General features: G+C 32.6%; 1 protein-coding gene across 2 annotated transcripts in view; it reads left to right on the top strand.

The window, feature by feature from the left end:
- Positions 1-434: 434 nt before the first annotated feature.
- The window catches only part of LOC136979081 (dynein regulatory complex protein 11-like), an 87,016-nt gene continuing 67,838 nt past the window's right edge, over positions 435-19,612 (top strand). For both annotated transcript variants that reach the window (XR_010881338.1, XM_067274989.1), the window contains exons 1-5: positions 435-513; positions 7,487-7,568; positions 11,284-11,520; positions 15,048-15,158; positions 18,875-19,042. Coding sequence is in view for 1 of the 2 variants with exons in the window: in XM_067274989.1 (XP_067131090.1) it covers positions 503-513; positions 7,487-7,568; positions 11,284-11,520; positions 15,048-15,158; positions 18,875-19,042 (609 nt within the window). In the remaining variant the exon portion in view is untranslated. The remainder of the gene's footprint in view (positions 514-7,486; positions 7,569-11,283; positions 11,521-15,047; positions 15,159-18,874; positions 19,043-19,612) is intronic.

Here is a 19,612-nt window from a genome sequence, read left to right on the forward strand (position 1 = left end):
ATTATGGGCAGAAGGCCCAGATTAATTATATACGAACTTCCGATACAAACCGGAAGTCATGTTATTTCAATTCAAAATTTGTCCCCTGAAAGGAGTTAGATAGATGACAGGCACGACTCTATTGCTAACGGAAAATTATGATGTACAGTACAGGGGCAAGACACTATAGTACTAATTTGAGGTGGAGAGCATTGTGCAAAAATTGTAGCCTGGAATTGTGACGATGTCATAATAAATAATTGCTCTTTATTCATTTAATTATATAACTAAGCCTGTATAATTAAATGAACAAAAAGCTAAATAATTGACTTTAATTTATATATTTTAGTATATTATGTATTTGGAAAATTATTTACACTTATTTTAAAGTAATTTAGATTCTATATATAAATAGAAATAAATATTAAACTGAATTGACAACTGTATATTTACACAGAACGTTGCTAAGCAACCGAAATATCGATCATAAACAAACATTCGATTAGAATGAACTAATTTCAAAATGTCAAATAAGTAAGTAAAGTTTTATCTTTTACTTTGCATAAATACTTTACAAATTTAATAGTCATTTTCTCATTCAAAATACATTTTTGAGAAATTATGCACTTCTCGATATTATATATAATAAACAAAATCTACAATTATATGTAGAAACCGAGCTTGCATACGTCTACCATTGGTCGCCATGACCATCACGGAATTGACAATATGGCTGCCTAATGAGAAAAAATACTATTGGGTGCAACGAATTTGTTCTTTTGTTTGATTTAAATATAGTTTGTATGAAATTCTAAAGTCATATTTATATATACTATATATAAGCAGATGATTTATGTAATGTATATAATGTTAGTAATGAACTAACTCATCACTAAACACATTTGGCTACTGAGAAACATTTATTTCGTTATACACTAACATTTCAACTTAATGCATAGGCCATTCTTAGATGACTAATTTTTGGACCATCAGTTACAGATTGTTTCAAAATAGAATACAATAAAACAGAATATTAAATTTTAAATATTCGAATATAAAAACACAAAAAGTTAAAATTCTAACATGAAAGTAACATAAAAATTCTATAAATAACATAAAATTTTAACATAAAAGTGCAATTGGTTAATTCCAAACCTTAGTTCCAGTAGTTCGGAAAAAACAGTCATGAATGGGGGGAAATGTATATGTATCAAAAAATAATCTTTTTTGTTAGTTATCAGTGGCGCATTTCAAAATATGGAGTCCCTAGACCTGCAATATGCTGGTGCCCTCAAGCTATGATAGTGCCATTTTTGCACTGAATGATTCCATTTTGAAGTATCGAAGAGGCAAGGGGCACTGCTAATGAAAACCCATCATTAGTACTACCACCCTGTTCATGCAAAATATATTCATATGTTAATACTACTAAACTAATATATCAATATTTTATTTGTCACTACTTAAGCTTTTAATTTGCATTAATTCCTGTATGAATTGTTTCTGCATAAAATTATTTTTTTATTATTTTATTGTTATTATTAATATTTTGAATTTTTATGCTCTCAAGCTTTGCACATCTAGACCCGGACCTTGCGGGCCAAATAGGAAATCCACCACTGTTAGCTACTGCGCTAATTATCCCGAAGATAATACGTGTCTATGACGAAGATCGTGTGGCTTTACTAAGCCTTGCTATTTTATTTTTCTTTTCTTTACTTTCCTTATACTATCTTCCTGCGGTAAAAACTGTACTTCCGGCTTCTGTTTACTTAACCACAGGGTAATGTGTTGACCCATGTGGTCTCCCAGTGTTATAGAGAAAAAGGGGGGTGACATTCGATTGGTCGAGGGGTTACTGGCAGAGGCGAGAGGGAGATTGGAACGAAAAGAAGGAAGACACTTTCTGGGAGAGAGGAAAGCAGGACAAGCACGTAACAAAGACAACTATTAAATTAAGGAACGGATCCGAGGTTTTTTTTTTTTTTATCATTTTTGAAAGTCACCCCTTTGAACTTGTCATTCTGACAATTCAAGTATAATTCTTATCAACCCTATCTTGCTCTAGGGCCCTTTGTTTTGTAAATTTAGTTAAGCTATAGTTAAGTTAGACATAAGTTAGAATAAGTCCTTTGTTTTGTCGGTACGTGGAGATCAATTGGTGATATTGTTACGGGTGGTCCCAAGTATCTTTGTATTTTCCTAGTTAGTAAGTGTACAATTGTTTCTTTGGAAACTATTGGTGTTAACTGTAATTAATAAACCTTTAATTTTTATCAAAGCCGAGCGATTCTCAGGATTCTGTTATTTATTACTCGGCTACAATTGTAAGAATTTTAGAATAGTTTCCAGTGGCGTGCCGTGACATTTGATGATAGGGAAGCCGTGTTTCTGTAAAAAGCCGACTTCCAGGGGCAATCAGTTTATTGCGCGTCAGTGATGGCCTAGGGTCCATTTGTACTGTACGTGCGTGGTGGCGGAAGAGATGTATCTGACAAAAACCGACAAAAAAGAAACATAAAATTAACATATACTAGATACAAAATAATTTCCTTTAGGACAATCAGCCGTTCGGACATCCTGGGCGTCGATGTGGTTCTTTGATGGTCGATCGAAGGTGGCCCCGGGACAGTAGCGTTGACAAGTCTGTAGGATACGGGGAGACTTCCTCTGTTGGTGTCGGGGACACGGTCTAAATCCGAAGTGGCACGGGTTACAGGTTGGCACAATAGACGAGAAATTATTTATTTATTTTTTTTATGTGCGCGTTGACACACGGCGTTTTGGTTATTCGGAACGTTGACCGAGTGCCAGGTGTCCTCGATTGGTCGGAGATTATATCAATCTCTGTTCTTTCTTTCGTCCATTTTGATTGGTCGTTCCTCCCTCAATCACGCTTCCCGAGTGGTCGGTTCCTGGTTACTAAACGTAACGAGACTCTTACCTGGAGCGCGAGAAAAGTCAAAATCGAAGATGAATTCGAGGGTGTACTATCAGGGCCGGATTATCGAATAGGCAAAGCAGACAAATGTCTAGGGCCCGTAACCCGGAGGGGTCCGGCTTCAGTGTAGAAGATTGCTCTGTTTCAAAACGAGTTAAAAATTATTTAAGAAATTCGATAGGACAGAAAAGGCTGTATTTAACAATTTCTACTAAGCTCCGCTCGACTAGCCATTATCTAAAAAAAAAGGTCAACAGCTAACCGTACGCCACGAGATCTCTCGCACCATCTAGAAATATTCCTAGGGCCGCATCTCGTGGTAGTACTGACGTATGGTTATGATTTATTTTCTAAATCTAAACTTCTACGTCGCGACATTGCATATTCAATATAGCGTTCAAGTTGCTCGAGTGCGAAGATATTACAATTCAATAGTGTTTTATAAAAGAGTTAAAAAGGGTGACACCACAGTGTGACTTGGGGTGACACCACGATATCCGCACCAGGTGTCACCCATGTTAGCTACGCTAATGTCACATTATATAAGGTTTGTTTAGAAGCAACTTATTTAAATGGGGCCCCAATTTAAATTTTGTCTAGGGCCCGCTAGAGGCTTAATCCGGCGCTGTGTACTATAGATTACTATCTATGGAATTTCGGGACTTTGAGTATATATCTGAACTGACGGGACCGAGACGAGTTCAACGATACCCCTACTTTTGAACCGGAGACGAAAAATAAAAAAGTTATCACACTTTTTAAGTTATCATACTTTTTTAATGCTCTCATGCAGACGGCACCGTAGTTGCTAGTATTGCCATCTTGCGGTAAAGTCTGCAAACCGTGATGTCGGACTACGGTCATCTCCCGGAGCGTTAAACACGCGATACGAGAGCGGAGAGAGCGACGCGACTTCCGATCATCGTGCAATCGCCATTTCGGTTAATGTTACTTATGGTAGCGAACATGGCGGCCCGACTGACCTCTCGTATGGGCGCCACCACACGCCGCCATGTGCTAAACTAGTGATCGATTTACGGTAGTTCTTGAACAAAGTAAAAAAAGGGGGAAACGTCTACTAAAGGCAATTTTAACGGCAAACGACGGGACTCCCGATCGCGATAGCGAGGCCGACTTAGCGGAGAGCGACGCGACTCCCTATCATCGCGCGATCGCCGAAAAAAGTATGATAACTTTTTTATTTTTCGTCTCCGGTCCAAAAGTAGGGTATCGTTGAACTCATTTCGGTCCCCTCAGTTCAGATATATACTCAAAGTCCCGAAATTCCATAGATAGTAATCTATAGTATCCCCGAATTCGATCTTCCACCGATCATAGGACGACTTCCTTCCGCGATTTACAGTTTCTGCCTGGCAGTTTGATAAACAATGGGTGTCCGACTGCAAACGACTTTCACCTACGTTTTTTTAAACTAATAAATTTTTCTCTAAATTAACCGTTTTTTCACGTCTTTCGTGACGGGTCAGACCTGTCCGGAACCTCACATTTCCATAAAAGTTTTAAACAAATACTGGAAATGACAAAAATAAACAATTCATGTATTTTAGTTCTAAAATACAAATAATACATACATAATACAAATTGATATGATACAAACAATGATAGAAAAACTTGTTTTTTTTAATTTTTTATAAACTAACTCTATTCGGCGATTTTTCTTGCAAAGTCGTTAATTACTTTATCATAAAATTCGCTGGTCGTCGACTTCATCGACGTATTTAAAAGCTCTTTTTCTACCGAAAGCAACGCTAGCGATGACAATTTTTCCTCCGACCGAGTGTTCCTGGCCAATGTATGAATTTGCTTCGTGGTCGAAAAACTGCGCTCAACAGACGCACTGGTAGATGGTACCATAAAAATTAATGATATTAAATCATATAATTCTTTTAGTACTTCTTTGTTCGGCTCGACATTAATTATAATGTTTTATGTTTAAGAGTTACTTGTCAATATAGTCCGGACACGAATATAAATATTTCGATTCGCAATGTAATTTAGATAAATCAAAATATTTCCCATAAAATTTACTTAATTTAAAGAATTAAAACACGCTTGGAAAAATTGTTTTTCATAATATTAAAATTATTAACATCTAAAAGTGATTAAAATTCTAAAGATTTTATGTCTGAAAATCTGTCAATATAATTACAGTATAATTAAAAGAAAATTATAATCAAATATAACTTTGCAAAAAAACTTACATAAAAATAACATTGAATACTCTTTACTTTTTAAATCTTAAACAATTCACTTAGTCAGATAGCTCCCTACCCAGTGGCTAAGGGACAGAATCGTTGGAAGCGTTACACGTGTGTAGCTTCCACCAGCTAAACCGGCTGAGGTTGGTGCTCTGTAAAGCGCATGAGCAAATGCCTATAATCTGGCTGCTTAGAAGCGTTATACGTGTGTATCTTTCACCAGCTAAACCGGGTGAGGTTGGTGCTTTGTAAAGCGCATGCGCCAATGCCCTCCGGCTGCTTTACACCATTCAGTTATTCTCGCGGTGGAAGCTGTCTCGTATGCGCTTCCATTCCGCCACTAATATTCGAATATACAATAGCAATCTTATCGTTTTTTTCACATGTAGTATAGAAATTTGTAATAAGATACATAATGCAGTTATAATAAAATACAGTCAAACCTGTTTTTATGCGGGGGATAGGGACCGCATTAAAAAAAACGCATAAAAAAATTCGCACGAAACTTCACGAGGGGCTATAAAAAATAGTTTTCGCAACACAATTAAAAAATATTTTTTTATGCGGTGAATAGGGACCGCATAAAAAAAGTCTCACATAGAAAATAACTCAAAACCGTACGAAATAGAATTTATTGACAACAGATGTCAGCACTTGAGTGTATCGTCTGGTCTATCGTCTGTTTTACATATTTTTGTCCAGGTGGTGTTTTGTTGACTTAAAAAGTAAATAATTTCATTTTTCGCATATTCATGCAATAATATTACTATAATAAGTGCATTTATGCTATAATAAGTTTATTTAGCTATAATAAGTCAACGTCAGACATGACGAATCGCACGAGACTAGTCGCCAACTATACCGCACAAATAAAAAATCGCACAAAAAAACCGCACAAATTAAAAATTCGCATTAAAAAAATCGCACAAATAAAAATCGCACATAAAAAGAGCGCATAAAAACAGGTTTGACTGTATTAATTTTAATTAATTCAAAGTACGTTAAAATATGAAAATTTATATTTTAGAAACTACAAGGGAAAGTCATTGGAAGATGGAAGCGGCGCTTCCACCGCTTCCAATGACGGCACGCCACTGGTAGTTTCGAATATTAAAATATGGAAGAATAAGTTTAGGGTATGTACACAAAGTCTGCTCTAATTAAATTTTAGGCGTTTGTGAACAATAATTTAGCACCTATTGATAAAATACCAACTATTAAAAAGCTTATATTCGTTAAAATATGTGCTTTTTATTATTAAAAAGCAACGCTTATCCGGTTCGGAATTTCATACGAAATACCGTAATTAAAAACAAAAAATTATTTCAATTTTTTCTTGGTGTTGTTTTCTCGTCGAAACGTATCACACAAAGAATATGGTTCAGATTTAAAACATTTAAATTTCGCGCGTTTATCTGTAATTGGATGGCAAAGTGATATTTCTCACTTGAACTATACAAGCAGAAAAAAAGAAAGAAAAGAAATTCACTGCATAGATAACAGGACTGAACTATGCCAACAAGTTATAAAGTTTATGAGACTAAAATTTATTTAGGTCAATGGTCAAATCTGCAAAATATGCAGTAAAAATCATAAACGCGTATTTTATATGAGTTTTTAAAATGTATATTTTAAATGCATTATCGGACATTAATTTGTTCCATTTGGACCCAAAGCACTTATATATAATGTTTCAACACCATAAGCATTTAAAAAAAGAAAGAAAGAAAAAAATGTACGTGCATACAAATCTGGCCCTTAGTTATCTAATATATAGATTATACAATTTTTGTTAGAGATCTTAAAATTATGTTTATCTTTTTAATATATGACATAGCTATTAGAAGATACTATTAGATATCCAGTTGAAAATATTTATCATAAACATTTTATTTTTCTTGTTCTTTCCATCCTGTGGTTACTCACAGGGATTTTTTTTCAGTCCATTGTGAGTTTCACAATGGACTGAAAAAAAGGTCCAGGTCTACAATGGTGGCTGGTGGCTGAAGGAGGAGGATGAGGGATGGGACCCAACATATCCGGGACCACCCTTTAAAAACTGCTGCGAGAACCTGGTTCCTCAAAGCAGTAGGCTGTTATCTTAACTGCCCAACCCTCCGACTAGTTTATCATAAGCATTGTGATAATTTTATTTTCAAAAATATTTAATATTTTTGAATATTTATAATATTTCAGTGCTTAATTACAATTAAATTAGAATGACTAGTAATTAATAAGATGGTAATTTTTATTGTAAAACTTCATATAGCTTATAGTAAATATCAAATATTGATATTAGTAGGCTATATTATGAATATCAAATTTACATCTTATATAATTTATACAGATTGTATCAATCATTGTGGAAAGATGTACAGAATTCACTTAGATTTATTTTAGATGATGATAAACCAGTTTCTCCTGAAAAAGTAAGTATTTTACATTTTTGCAAATGTAAATTGATGAAACCTTTAATAACTAACTAAGCACTATTGCCGTAAATTTCCAATATTTCGAATATTCACGAATATCGAATATTCGAAAACCAGTGTTTTCAGTTTTTTTGATATACAGTATTCGAATATCAACTCTTGGAAACACGAATTTTTCGAATATTTGCTAAAGTAAGTGGCGTCAGTGCCGTAACTAGGGCGGTGCCAGCGGTGTCCAGGCACAGGGAGTAGACAATGAGAGGGGCGCAGAAATGACCTGGACCAAGTTTTGGGGCGTAATTACAGATGCTCGCACCGGGCGCATAAAAGGCTAGTTACGCCACTGTAGTGTATGTGCTTTTTAGCGATGTCTGAGAAATAAATCGTACTTTTGCTTATATTTTAGAATTTTAACTGAACAATTATATGTAATCTACGAATATCAAAATGACGTACCCACTGATCAATAACCAACCACTTAGCTCACAATATTCTAAGGAGTTTAATCCTTTCGTATCAAATTTCTGTGCAATTCGTTACCAATTTTATGTAAGGGGGTGCCCATAAATTACGTCCACATTTTTCTTGAAATTTTTACTCCTCCTCCCATTGTCCCAGTTTGTCCAAGTTTCCGTAACCCCCTCCAAATCTTTACCACTTTATGAATAATAAAATATATAAACTGTATAAAATTTGATGAAATAAAACGGACGTCCATTGAAGTTCAACTCCTCCTCTCGTCATAACCCCCTCCCTCCCTTCAGCATGGACGTCATTTATGGATAGCCGAGGCGAATATTCGAGTACTGAAAATTTGGCAAAACCCGAATTTCAAATATTCGAAACATTTTCAATTTGAAAAAGTGAAATATACGAATATTTTGAATATTCGAAATTTACGTAATTTCCTACAAGCCAGTTGTTTTTGTTGTTTTATTTTGAGTTATCATATTTCTTCCTTTCCTTCTCTATGTCTATTTCCCCATTTTCTTTGTTTCTTATCACTCCTTTCCTACCTTTACATTGGGAATCCCTCTAGAGTATGACCAGAGACAAACTTATTTGAATTGTCTCTTCAGGTGATTCTATAGGCACCATGCAAGACAAGAAGAAGAGAAATTTAGGGAACATCGAATGGTAAAAAAAGGATGTTAAGTATGCGAGAAAAGTTTTTTGAGGTTGGTGCAAGTGTTTAGGAAACTCCTTTAAAAAGAAAACAGGGAACAGAGAATAATGACAAGAGTGAAGAATGCCTGGCTGTTAATCAGGGCCTAAGATATTCCTAAGATAGCCACTAGACCTAAGATATTCTGAGTCATTTTGACTCATTGATCACAAGAATGTGAGTCAAATACAAAGAATTAAGATTCAAATTTAAAAAATTTATTTTCATAATCATTTATTTCATATAACTAAATATATATTTATGATTGAGTTTGATTCAAATTTCTTACAATAATACAAATGTTAATTTAAAGTCTAATAGATAAGAATGTTACAAGTTAAAAAGATTATGTCTTTCTTCCTTCTTTCATACATTCAAATGCTCCAATAGCCTTTTATCTGGAAACTGAAAAATTGATGGGCCATTTGAGATGATTGTCATCAAGGTTTTTAGATTATCCTCTTTCAAACAGCTTCTTTGAGAACACTTAATCCAATTCTCTGCATTAAATGTTCTCACATGAAGCACTGTTCAAAACTAGAACACAAGTGTGACATTGCTCCACTGTATTTATCAATCATGGTTTCAAATTTGTGGTTTAAGCTTTTAATTTATTTACATTTTTACAAAATTTTATAATTTACAAGTATTAATTATAAAATGCCTTAAATTATTTTCCATTTCTACTAGTTATTTTGCTGTATCAAGTTGTCAAATTAATTAATCTGTTCCCAGAGGTTATATGTTTTTGTTTGTTATTTGTTAAATATCTTTAATTACTTAATAATATAAAAGCAATTGACAAAAGAGTAATATATAATAGTATGCTTACTTATTGTTAATAAACTTTTACGTCTCATTACTCATTAGTGTGATTAAATTCAGATAATTAAACTACTCATCAGAAGAAACTAAATACAGTAGTCCTGAAAAAAGTCATTCAAATGATAAAAAAAGTGAAACCTTGTTCATTTGACCACTTCCCAATTTTTCTCATAATCTAGCAGCCTGTATGCATTTGGCCATTGGCCATGCTACTGGTGATAGCGAAAGATTGATCATAAGCAGGCCTCTTCTGTCTCTTAGTGGGCTCCTTTAACCATAAATTTTTTGAACCAATGATGTAGAATATTTCCATATTAATAAAATGGAGTCTTAAAGATTTTATTTTCTGTTAGTAAAAATAATTTTAAATTTATAGGACTAGGAACCACTATAGACATCCAAATTTCTCCAGGTCAGGAAAAAATTTCCATCTCCCCCTCTAGACGACCCTGCATGCACATTTGTTATAGTGATTATTTGTAAATTGGGAATTGCCTGTACTTTTGACATAAGTAAATATTATGGGTCAAAGTTTACTCACAAATGAAATTTTGTCAGAATTTGCCCAAATTTCAGAATTCCTAGAAAATTTTGAAGTAAATGCAAGCTCTGTGTTATAATTTTGGAGAGACATCCATGAGGATTTTGATTTGAGGATCTTGTGTGTCACACAAAATGAGAAACAATGTTCCACCTTAATGAGTAATTAAGATCTCAGAGATTAGAAAGGATCAGACTGTTACAGTAGATTATGACATCTAAGAACATTATATTCATAGTAGTCAATTGCTTTTTGTTCTCTATTTATAGATATCCAGTGTAGCAAACATTTACGAATATGGATATGGTTACATTACAGAGTTTATAACTCAACCCTTAGAGTCTGGAAGTAAGCACAGAATTGATGTCCCTGTATGGAGAACTTACCAAACAGGAACACAGTTAATTGGTTATGTAGACTTTATTATACAAGAAAATGTTACATTTATTGTAAAGGAATCAGGACAATCAAAAAGTTGTTCTGCATTGTCATGCATTTTTACTCTCATGTCAGTTGAGACAAGATGTAAAATTGTAGGCTGTAAACATTGCTGGAATAAAGCTCTTTGTTTTGGATGACTGGACTCCTATCATCTGTTTCCATTTTAAAAGGAGACATAACCTACTAACCAACAACAAAAAACATAACATTTATTATATTAAAAACATTTTATATAATAAAGTTGCATAACCAATCAACTGCATTCCTGAATGATAAGTTCTCCATAACAATTCTGTGCTTACTTCCAAAGACATTACATTCAGGTAATAATGTCAGAATCTGGCAAGTTGTTTGTTCTTTGTTTGAAGTTTCTTATAACCCATCAATACTGAAAATTGCTACTCAATCATCAGACATTAGACTCAATTAGTGTGAGGCCACTTATCCTATCATACCTTTGCTCTTTTTCTCTTTACTAATTTTGTGTTTTTGCAGTTATTGTGGTGGTGTTATTTGTATTCTACTTTTTATTACATGTAAGGATTTTTTTGTATTAATATTGTAAGGAAAATGACCAGTCTTTAGTATTTATTGATAGTATTTATTAATTTTTAAAAATTTTTTACCATTTTAATTTTACTTATTTGCAATATTTTAAATAATTAAAAGTAGTGAAGTTTAAATAACTATTGCGATATTAATTTTGATCAAATGTTTCTATTTTCTATTGTTATTTACAGGATATGCAGATTACATTTAATAGAATAGCTATTTTATATTTGAGATACATAAAAATTGTCAAAAACTTGGAAAAATGTTATGATCAAATTATTCAACCACAGAAAATATTAACATTCAGAAAGATATTAGAGGGAGTAATTGGACGTATTTTGGAATTGAAGGCAGAATTAGTTAAAATAGAAAATCGAGAATTTCATTTTATAAATAATCTTCTCTTAGATATGAGAATGATTCCAGTAAGTATTTAGACAGTAGTAAATAAAATGATTTAACATATAAGTTCATGTAACTAAATCCTAGCCATTATTTTTTTGAACAAATGATATATTTATGTTTCTGCATTAATAAAATGAAATCTTAAAGGTTTTATTTTCTCTTAGTAAAAATAACTTTAAATTTATAGGACTAGGAACCACTATAGACATCCAAATTTCTCCAGGTTAGGGAAAAATTTCCATTTCCCCCTCCAGATGGCCCTTCTTGTACATTTGTTATAGAGATTATTTGTAAATTGGGAATTGCCTGTATTTTTGGCATAGGAAAATATGGATCAAAATTTACTCGCAAATGAAATTTTTCTTAGTCAGAATTTGCCAAAATTTCAGAATTCCTAGGAAATTTGCAAGTAAATGCAAGCTCTTTTACACATGCAATTATGTGAGGCACCAACATTTCGAATGTAATTGTTACCATGTAATTACCATATAAATACCATACAAATGTTAGCATGAACCCTAACATAATTGCCCATGAGTGATAACATGAGACATTGCTGTTTTGAATGTAATTTTTATTGGAAAATGCTTCACTTAATTGTCTGTAGGTGATTGAGTGATTAATGGAGATGGTTGCTATAGGAATATTCAAGAAAGATAATTTATTTTTATTTTTAATTTTATTTTCTTTTTTATAATCTGAAGTAATAAAAAAATAAACTTTTATTCCAAATTCCTCCAATTTTTGTTATTTTTTTGCAATTGTAAGAAATAACTGCTTTTTCCTGTTGGTGACACTTGATCGTAAATTACATTTTTCCTTAGTTTGTTTTTATGGTTTATCTACTTTTCTCAGAATCTTACTTCCACAACTCCTGTTGTGTCATATATCACTTGACAGTAGTAGTAAAAATATTAACTTTTTTTAAAAAAATTAATAGTAGATTTATATAACAGTATTCTATAAGATTCTAGTCTTTTTCATTTTTGTTTTACTATTTTTAGTACTAAAAAATTAAATTTTTAATTAGGAAAAACTACTCTGAAATCTTTCTTGAATTTCATGCAGCATATATAGTTTTTTAATTAATCACTATTCATAAAATCATGTAAACATTTGAATGACATAAAGTGAAAGTTTTATTTAACAAATCCCACATTCAATCTAATTATAGTACTGTTAATATTTAGATACACCATTCATTTTTTTTATAAAGCCTACTATAAAAGACGATATGCAGAGTAGCATGCTGGAAAATTTTAAGATTTTGCACAAATATTTTGTACATAAATAACACTTGAAAATTTTAAAATATAGCAGGCATTGACAGTGGCATGTCTTTTTCTTATGTTTGTATTACAGTAACATAGTGCCATTGAAATGAAGATATAGAAATATATATTTACCCCTGAAAATGTAATGTATACTGATTATTGATCTAATACTCTTATTAATATTACCCTACTTTGCATTTAATATGTAGTCAAAGCACAGACTATTTTTGTTCAAGCCTTTACAAATTGTTTCATAAGGCCTAGTTTGATTTGTAATAGTGGCAGCATGATTTTGTTGCAGGCAACCAAAGGTATATTATGTTTTGTTCTCTAGCTACTATATCTTTTCTTAACCAGCAAAAATGTAGCCCAAAAAAATAGTAAGTCGCCCAAATCTAGTAGCATAGAGACCTTCAAATATCTCAATTTGCTACTTATAGCCCTATGTAATCCTGAAAATCAGCTGTATTTTATAAGAGAAAAAGGGTAGTCAATGGGTAAGGTGACACCCAAAAAATGTGTTACTGTTAAAGCAAAACCATACTGACCAGATTAGAGTTGTTAGTGGTCTATTATTCTCTTATAGTATGGAGGCACATGAACTTTGATCTAAACATATGAGTTAATATATGCATATTACAGTTTGGACAGAATTTTTACTTCAAATTTCAAAGTAGTTGTATTTTGAACTAACTGAATTCCTTAACATGTAAATCTCTATATCCTCGGCCAGGACAAATAGTACAATTATTAGTGTTACCACCTGTCTGGTTTTCATCCAGACGGTCCGGGAATTGACTCACTGTCCGGGTGAAGTATTAATTTTGTCCGGGAATTTCGTAGAAATTGTGAAATTATGATGAAACAAAGTTCTTGCAAATATTTTTATAAATTTACACCATTTGAGCAGCGAAAGACCTCACACTCACTGAAACTCATTTGCCATTCTGCCATGTTACCTGTTTATGCCAACGTGTGATGTGCAACCTGCCTCTCGACTTTTTTTTTTTTTGCTTGTATGCCCATACACGTCTTCTACGAAGCTAAATTATCTGTTCTTTCTTTCTTACATACATTACATACGTTACTCCTATGCAAGTCCCTAGTCCCTAACTGTAACTGATTTAGAACTGGCATGCACGTTATTCTTCGCATTGTAAAATGACATTGCGCATGCATCAGGAACTTCCGTTTGAACAAGCCTGACTTGCTGTCCGTTGACCCGGACAGCAAGTCAGGCTTGTTCAGGTTTTGTAAAGGTGGCAACACTAACAATTATAAACTAACAGAATTTTGAACTATCATAGTTCCAATTAATGAGGATTTTCTGTTCATGTATATTAAAAATGATTTAATATTAAATGAGAGTTACATTTATTATAATTTAACAGTTTGAATGTAGCTACAATACTTGATATTAATATTTATACTAAAATTTAAATTATATTATTAATAAATTACTAAAACCAAACAATTACTATACAAGTGCAATCACACCATTTACAATCTACTGCAAAATGATAAAGACCTTAGATCATAACAACCCCTAATATTTATGAAATACCATTTACCTTATGGCATGAAAACTGAGTTAACAAGTATATTGGTTGCATATCCTGTAATATCTTCAAATGGCTTAAAGAACATCAATATGATGTATGTACGGCAAAAGGAACAACAACATTGGCAATTATGGCCACAGTTCTAAAAAACATTTCCTCCATTTTAAAGATGAAAAACTTCTACAAACAGCCAGAGACCAAGCCCTTGGAAAAACTATTGAAAAGATAACAATATATAAGCATGATATTAAAAATTTATGCATCAACCACAAAGACACTAGTTGCCTATCTATGGTTGAAAATACATTTTAGACCAATAAAGGGCTACTGACAATCTGTAATTTTAGTTTATTATTTCATTCATTTATAGTATATATCTGTTCTTTATTTTATTTTGTTACTTTTTATTTTTATCTTTATTTTTATTAGATGTATTCAAATTATTTAGCTATTCTGAAACTTTGTAATTTTTTAATGAAATGTAGAACAATTTTTTAAAAATTGTTCTATATTTCATATTCCAATCAGTTAATGTTTGATCCTGAGAATGGATGCCTAGACAGCCAAAAGCATTCAATAAATAAAATATTTTGTGCTGGAGAGAGAAGGCTAGAGCTGTTATAACATATTATTATTATTTACAACAAAATAATTTAAAATAATTTGTTTTTAATCTTATATGAAAATTAACTATTTAATTTTATATAATAGAAGGATTTGGAATTACCTATTCCAAAATGGTATTTGTTACCGAAAGAAGAAGAGGTCCAAATAATTTATCAAAAATATTTCCAGAAAATTTCAATAAATAAAATTAATAAGGTAAAAATTTTAAAAAATTTTCTTAAAATATATTAAAATATAATAATATAATTTTACACTGAAAAGTCATGCATTAAATATAATATACAGTGTATATATATATATATATATATATATATATATATATATATATATATATTTTTAACACAAGATTTTATATACAGGACCAGTGGCGTAGCGTACTGGGGAGCGGCAGGGGTGGCCTGCCCCCAGGTGGCACTTTAAGGGAGCGGCAAAATTTCACAATAAATAATAATAATACCTAAATAAGGGGACGGCGAAATTTTCCTCTGCCCCGGGCGGCTGACACCCACGCTACACCACTGTACAGGACTAAGATTATATATGAGGGACTGGCCCTCTATTTTTATTCATATTACCAAATGTAAGTGATTACATAGAAATTTCTGACACTAACTTGTAAGTACGTTATGCCTACTATTTGAGTCTTAAGTGTTTGGGAATGTCAATGATGCAGTCTCATATGAGAGACTAGAGGTGTAAGGGTCGCAAAAACGCGCAGAAATGGTGAATAATTATAAAGTTCCAAAGTCGGATATTTTGAGGGTCAACTCTGGTCGGGAACACATGTTGGAGATGTAAACCAGACACGAAAGAAACTTTCCTAAAACTTATCCTAAAGCAACACAGACTCTATGACGAATGACCGAGGGGGATGTCAACTGAGAGAGGAGCTTTGTGCACGTGCTCGCATACGAGCGTTGAATCGGGAAACAAAGGGGGTAAATAGCCTCAGAGACATCTGGCAGACTGCTTGGGGACAAAATGTCAGAGGAAGGGCCATAATGGTGTAAAATACAAGCACGGACTTCAAAGGCTCCGTCAACCCCTCTCGACCTGGATCAGTCTCGGGTTTTGGGAAAATCTTATAAAACCCCCGGGTCTCAAGGTCGAAGGGCAGTTCCTCTCAGTCAGTCTATGACAAGAAGAGGGTCACGAATAAAGGAGAGTTTTGAAGTGGTGTCCTATCCAAGAGCACGTCACTACAAAAAACCCTGGGTATTTCTATTCCTTTCCTATCCCTTTTGCTTTTTTTTCCATTTTCCTTAATCGTAAGAAAGTTATAAGTATAAGCTGTACGACCCACGTTTGATTGTCACGCATGTGGGAATTTTATATATTTAGATTGTTATAAATTAAATAATTACTATGGTGTCTGAAATAATGTCGGCCACAATTTTACTTGTTAATTTAAAAAAATATATTATTGTGATGGTGGGAAAACACCAGAGAACGTTTTTAGCATTTTTGCATGTTGTTATGGAGGCAGTTGTCTAAAAGGGAAGGTCATCTCCATAATTTTTGTAATTTCCAATGGACTACTGATGGTGTGCAACGACAAAGGTTTTATCTTTGTGAATGCTCCGTATTTTTACATTTTATTATTTATTTAAATTTAGGGAGTTTCAGATAACGTCATTTATGTTTCGAAAAAAAATTAAACTCGGATTTATTGTATCTCAAAATCCCAAAATATTTGAAACTTGAATTTAGGTGCATTAGCAGTCCATAGTTTGAAACAAACAAAAATCAGTAATTTTACCAAATTAGTAACAACTAATAATTGAGAACCTTAGTGAAGTACTGAGGGAGGGTTATTTCTATCAAATTGCAAAATCTGAGCGGGCAAAGCCGCAGGTAACAGCTAGTTATATATGTGTGTGTGTATGCGTGTGTGCGTGTGTACAAGGGAGAGTCAAATAGTAAGTTGCAATTGGCAAGAACTTTTGTTTCATAAACAATAGTTAGATGAAATCTAACTATCTAACAAAAGTTCTTGCCAATTGCAACTTACTTTTTGACTCTCCCTTGTACACACACACACATATATATATAACTAGCTGTTACCTGTGGCTTCACCTGCTCGGATTTTGCAATTTGATAGAAATAACCCTCCCTCAGTACTTCACTAAGGTTCTCAATTACCATTGTTCATAAACAATAGTTAGATTTCATCTAACTATTGTTTATGAACACTGGTAATACTTCTGGTTACAAGGTATAGTTGATTTGTTAACATGGTTGCAGAGGTTAGTCTGTTTTCAGTTGGGAAAGATGTCACATCCTTTGGATGTAGCATCCAAATTGGAAGTTTATGCAGTAACTCATTTCTTATGGGCAAAAAGATGTAACCCCATTGAAATTCAATGCCAGTTGAGGGAAATGTACAGTGAGAAAGCACTTTTGTGTGGTTGCAAAATGGAGCATGTTGTTCAAGAATGGGCACATGAACATTGAAAACAATCACCAGGAGGAATGCCCATCAACTTTGACAACAAAGGAAAACATTGAACATGTTAATGAACTGGTTCATGCAAACAGGCAAATCACAGTAAATGAGATCACTTATGAACTGGACATTTTGCATGGAAATGCTCATTCACATCTTCTCCAAGTACCTACAGTTTTGAAAGATTTGTGCTCAATAGGTGTTTCACCTATTGACAGATGACTTCAAGAGGCAACATTTTCAAGCAGCTCTCATGTTTTTAGATTGTTATTGCAGGGGAGGACAGAAATTTTTGAACCAAATTATGACCAGAGAAGAGATGTATGTTCATCACTTCTCACTGGAACCAAAATGAATTTTGCATGATTGGAAACATTCCCTTTCTCCACCTCCAAAAAAGTGCTGAACAATTCCTTCTGCTGAAAAGGTGATGCTGACACTTTTCTTTGACAATCAGTGTTGTGAATTTTTGAATTCATACCAAAAGAGACTATGATTAATGCAGCCACATATTGTCAAACTCTGAAGAGCTGAGAAAGGTGATTAAGGATTGCCTACCAGGAAAATTATCAAAAGAATTGTGCTTTTGCATGTCAATGCCACACCTCATTCAGCAGATGTCACAAGAGGCTTTACTGGAAAAATTTAAACGAGCTGTATGGGAGCATCTTCCCTACAGCCCAGACCTTGTGTCTTGTGATTTCTGTGTGTTCAGCTCCATGAAAAAGGGCCTTTTGAATCACCAATACAAGTCACATGTCACAAATGCAACATGAGAATGCTTATCACTTGTTGGATGGTAATACTTTCAAGAAGGAATAGAAAAATGTATGCCTCTTTATAATAAATGTTTAAATAAACTTGGTGATTATGTCAAAAAGTAGCACTTGGATTGTACATTTATACAAATAAAAGTTTTTGACCTGTATGTTTCATGCTTATATTTTTGATATGAGTGCAACTTACTTTTTGACTCTCCTACATATATAGGCTATATATAAAAAATAAATTATTTGAAAAGTATTTTCATATAATATTTCAGCTTAGGCTAATTGATGAAGTATCTATAGTTTTCATATATCTTCAGAAATAAAACTAGTGCTGAAATTGAAAATTATTTAATAATAATTTTGTCTCTAAACTGGGATTTTTAAATTTTAAAATATTTGGAGTAAACTGGTTTTTCCCCTCCAATAAATCATTTCTTTAAAATAATAAAGTAATTGCTTTTAGTTTATTTTTTGTAGTAATTCATTTTTATATACAATATTATCATAATCCAAGTATTGATGTTGATAAAAATATTATTAATACTTCAAAATAAAAAAATAAATAACAGTTAATTTTTAAAATCATATATTATTATGTTTTTAAATGTTAAAACTTATTAAAACTTATAATTTTTAAATTATAATATAATTTTAAACATTTTATTTTTAATTTATTTAAAATTGATTAATTACAGGCAAATAATGATATAATTGAATGCTTTGATGATGCAGTAGTTTTAATTCAAAATCATGAAAGATCAAGACAACACAGAGCAAAGTATCTTATTAGGATAAAAAAGAAAAAAGACAATAAAATGTGTTCATCTATGGAATATGAGAATGCAGCATTTTTAATTCAAAAAGTATGTTAATATATAAATTTAATTTGTATACTATAATAGTAATCATAAAATATGAATTAATGTATTTATACTATTTATACTATTATGTATTTATACTATTACAATTATAGTACAGGTACTCCTCACTTTACGACCTATTTGCTTAATGACCACTTGCACTTATGACCAATTGAGTTTTGACCTGCAATTAGGGGAATCCCCTTTCTCAGCTTGAGTGTCGGTTCAGTGGCGAATGGTGACATGTGCACTACACGTACTATAATAGGCTTGCGCATACTATAATAGTCTTACAGTACTATAATAGGCTAATAGCATACTATAGTAGTCTTTTTATGAATAAATTTGAAGTTTGTTGCATAATTTTTATAATTTTACAACGATCCTATATTCCCGGTGCAAGCTCCTCGCTTATCAACAAATTTCGCTTAACGACGTAGTCGTCGGAACGGAACTTGGTCGTAAAGTGAGGAGTACCTGTATTTATACTATTTAATTTGTTGACCTTAAATTAGATAGCGTTCATTAAAAATAAATTAATTTTCAATAATTTCAATTATAAATTATGTTAGA

Source organism: Centruroides vittatus, unplaced genomic scaffold (genome assembly GCF_030686945.1).
Source record: "Centruroides vittatus isolate TY-2023 unplaced genomic scaffold, ASM3068694v2 contig_577, whole genome shotgun sequence".
Classification (NCBI taxonomy): Eukaryota; Metazoa; Arthropoda; class Arachnida; order Scorpiones; family Buthidae; genus Centruroides; species Centruroides vittatus.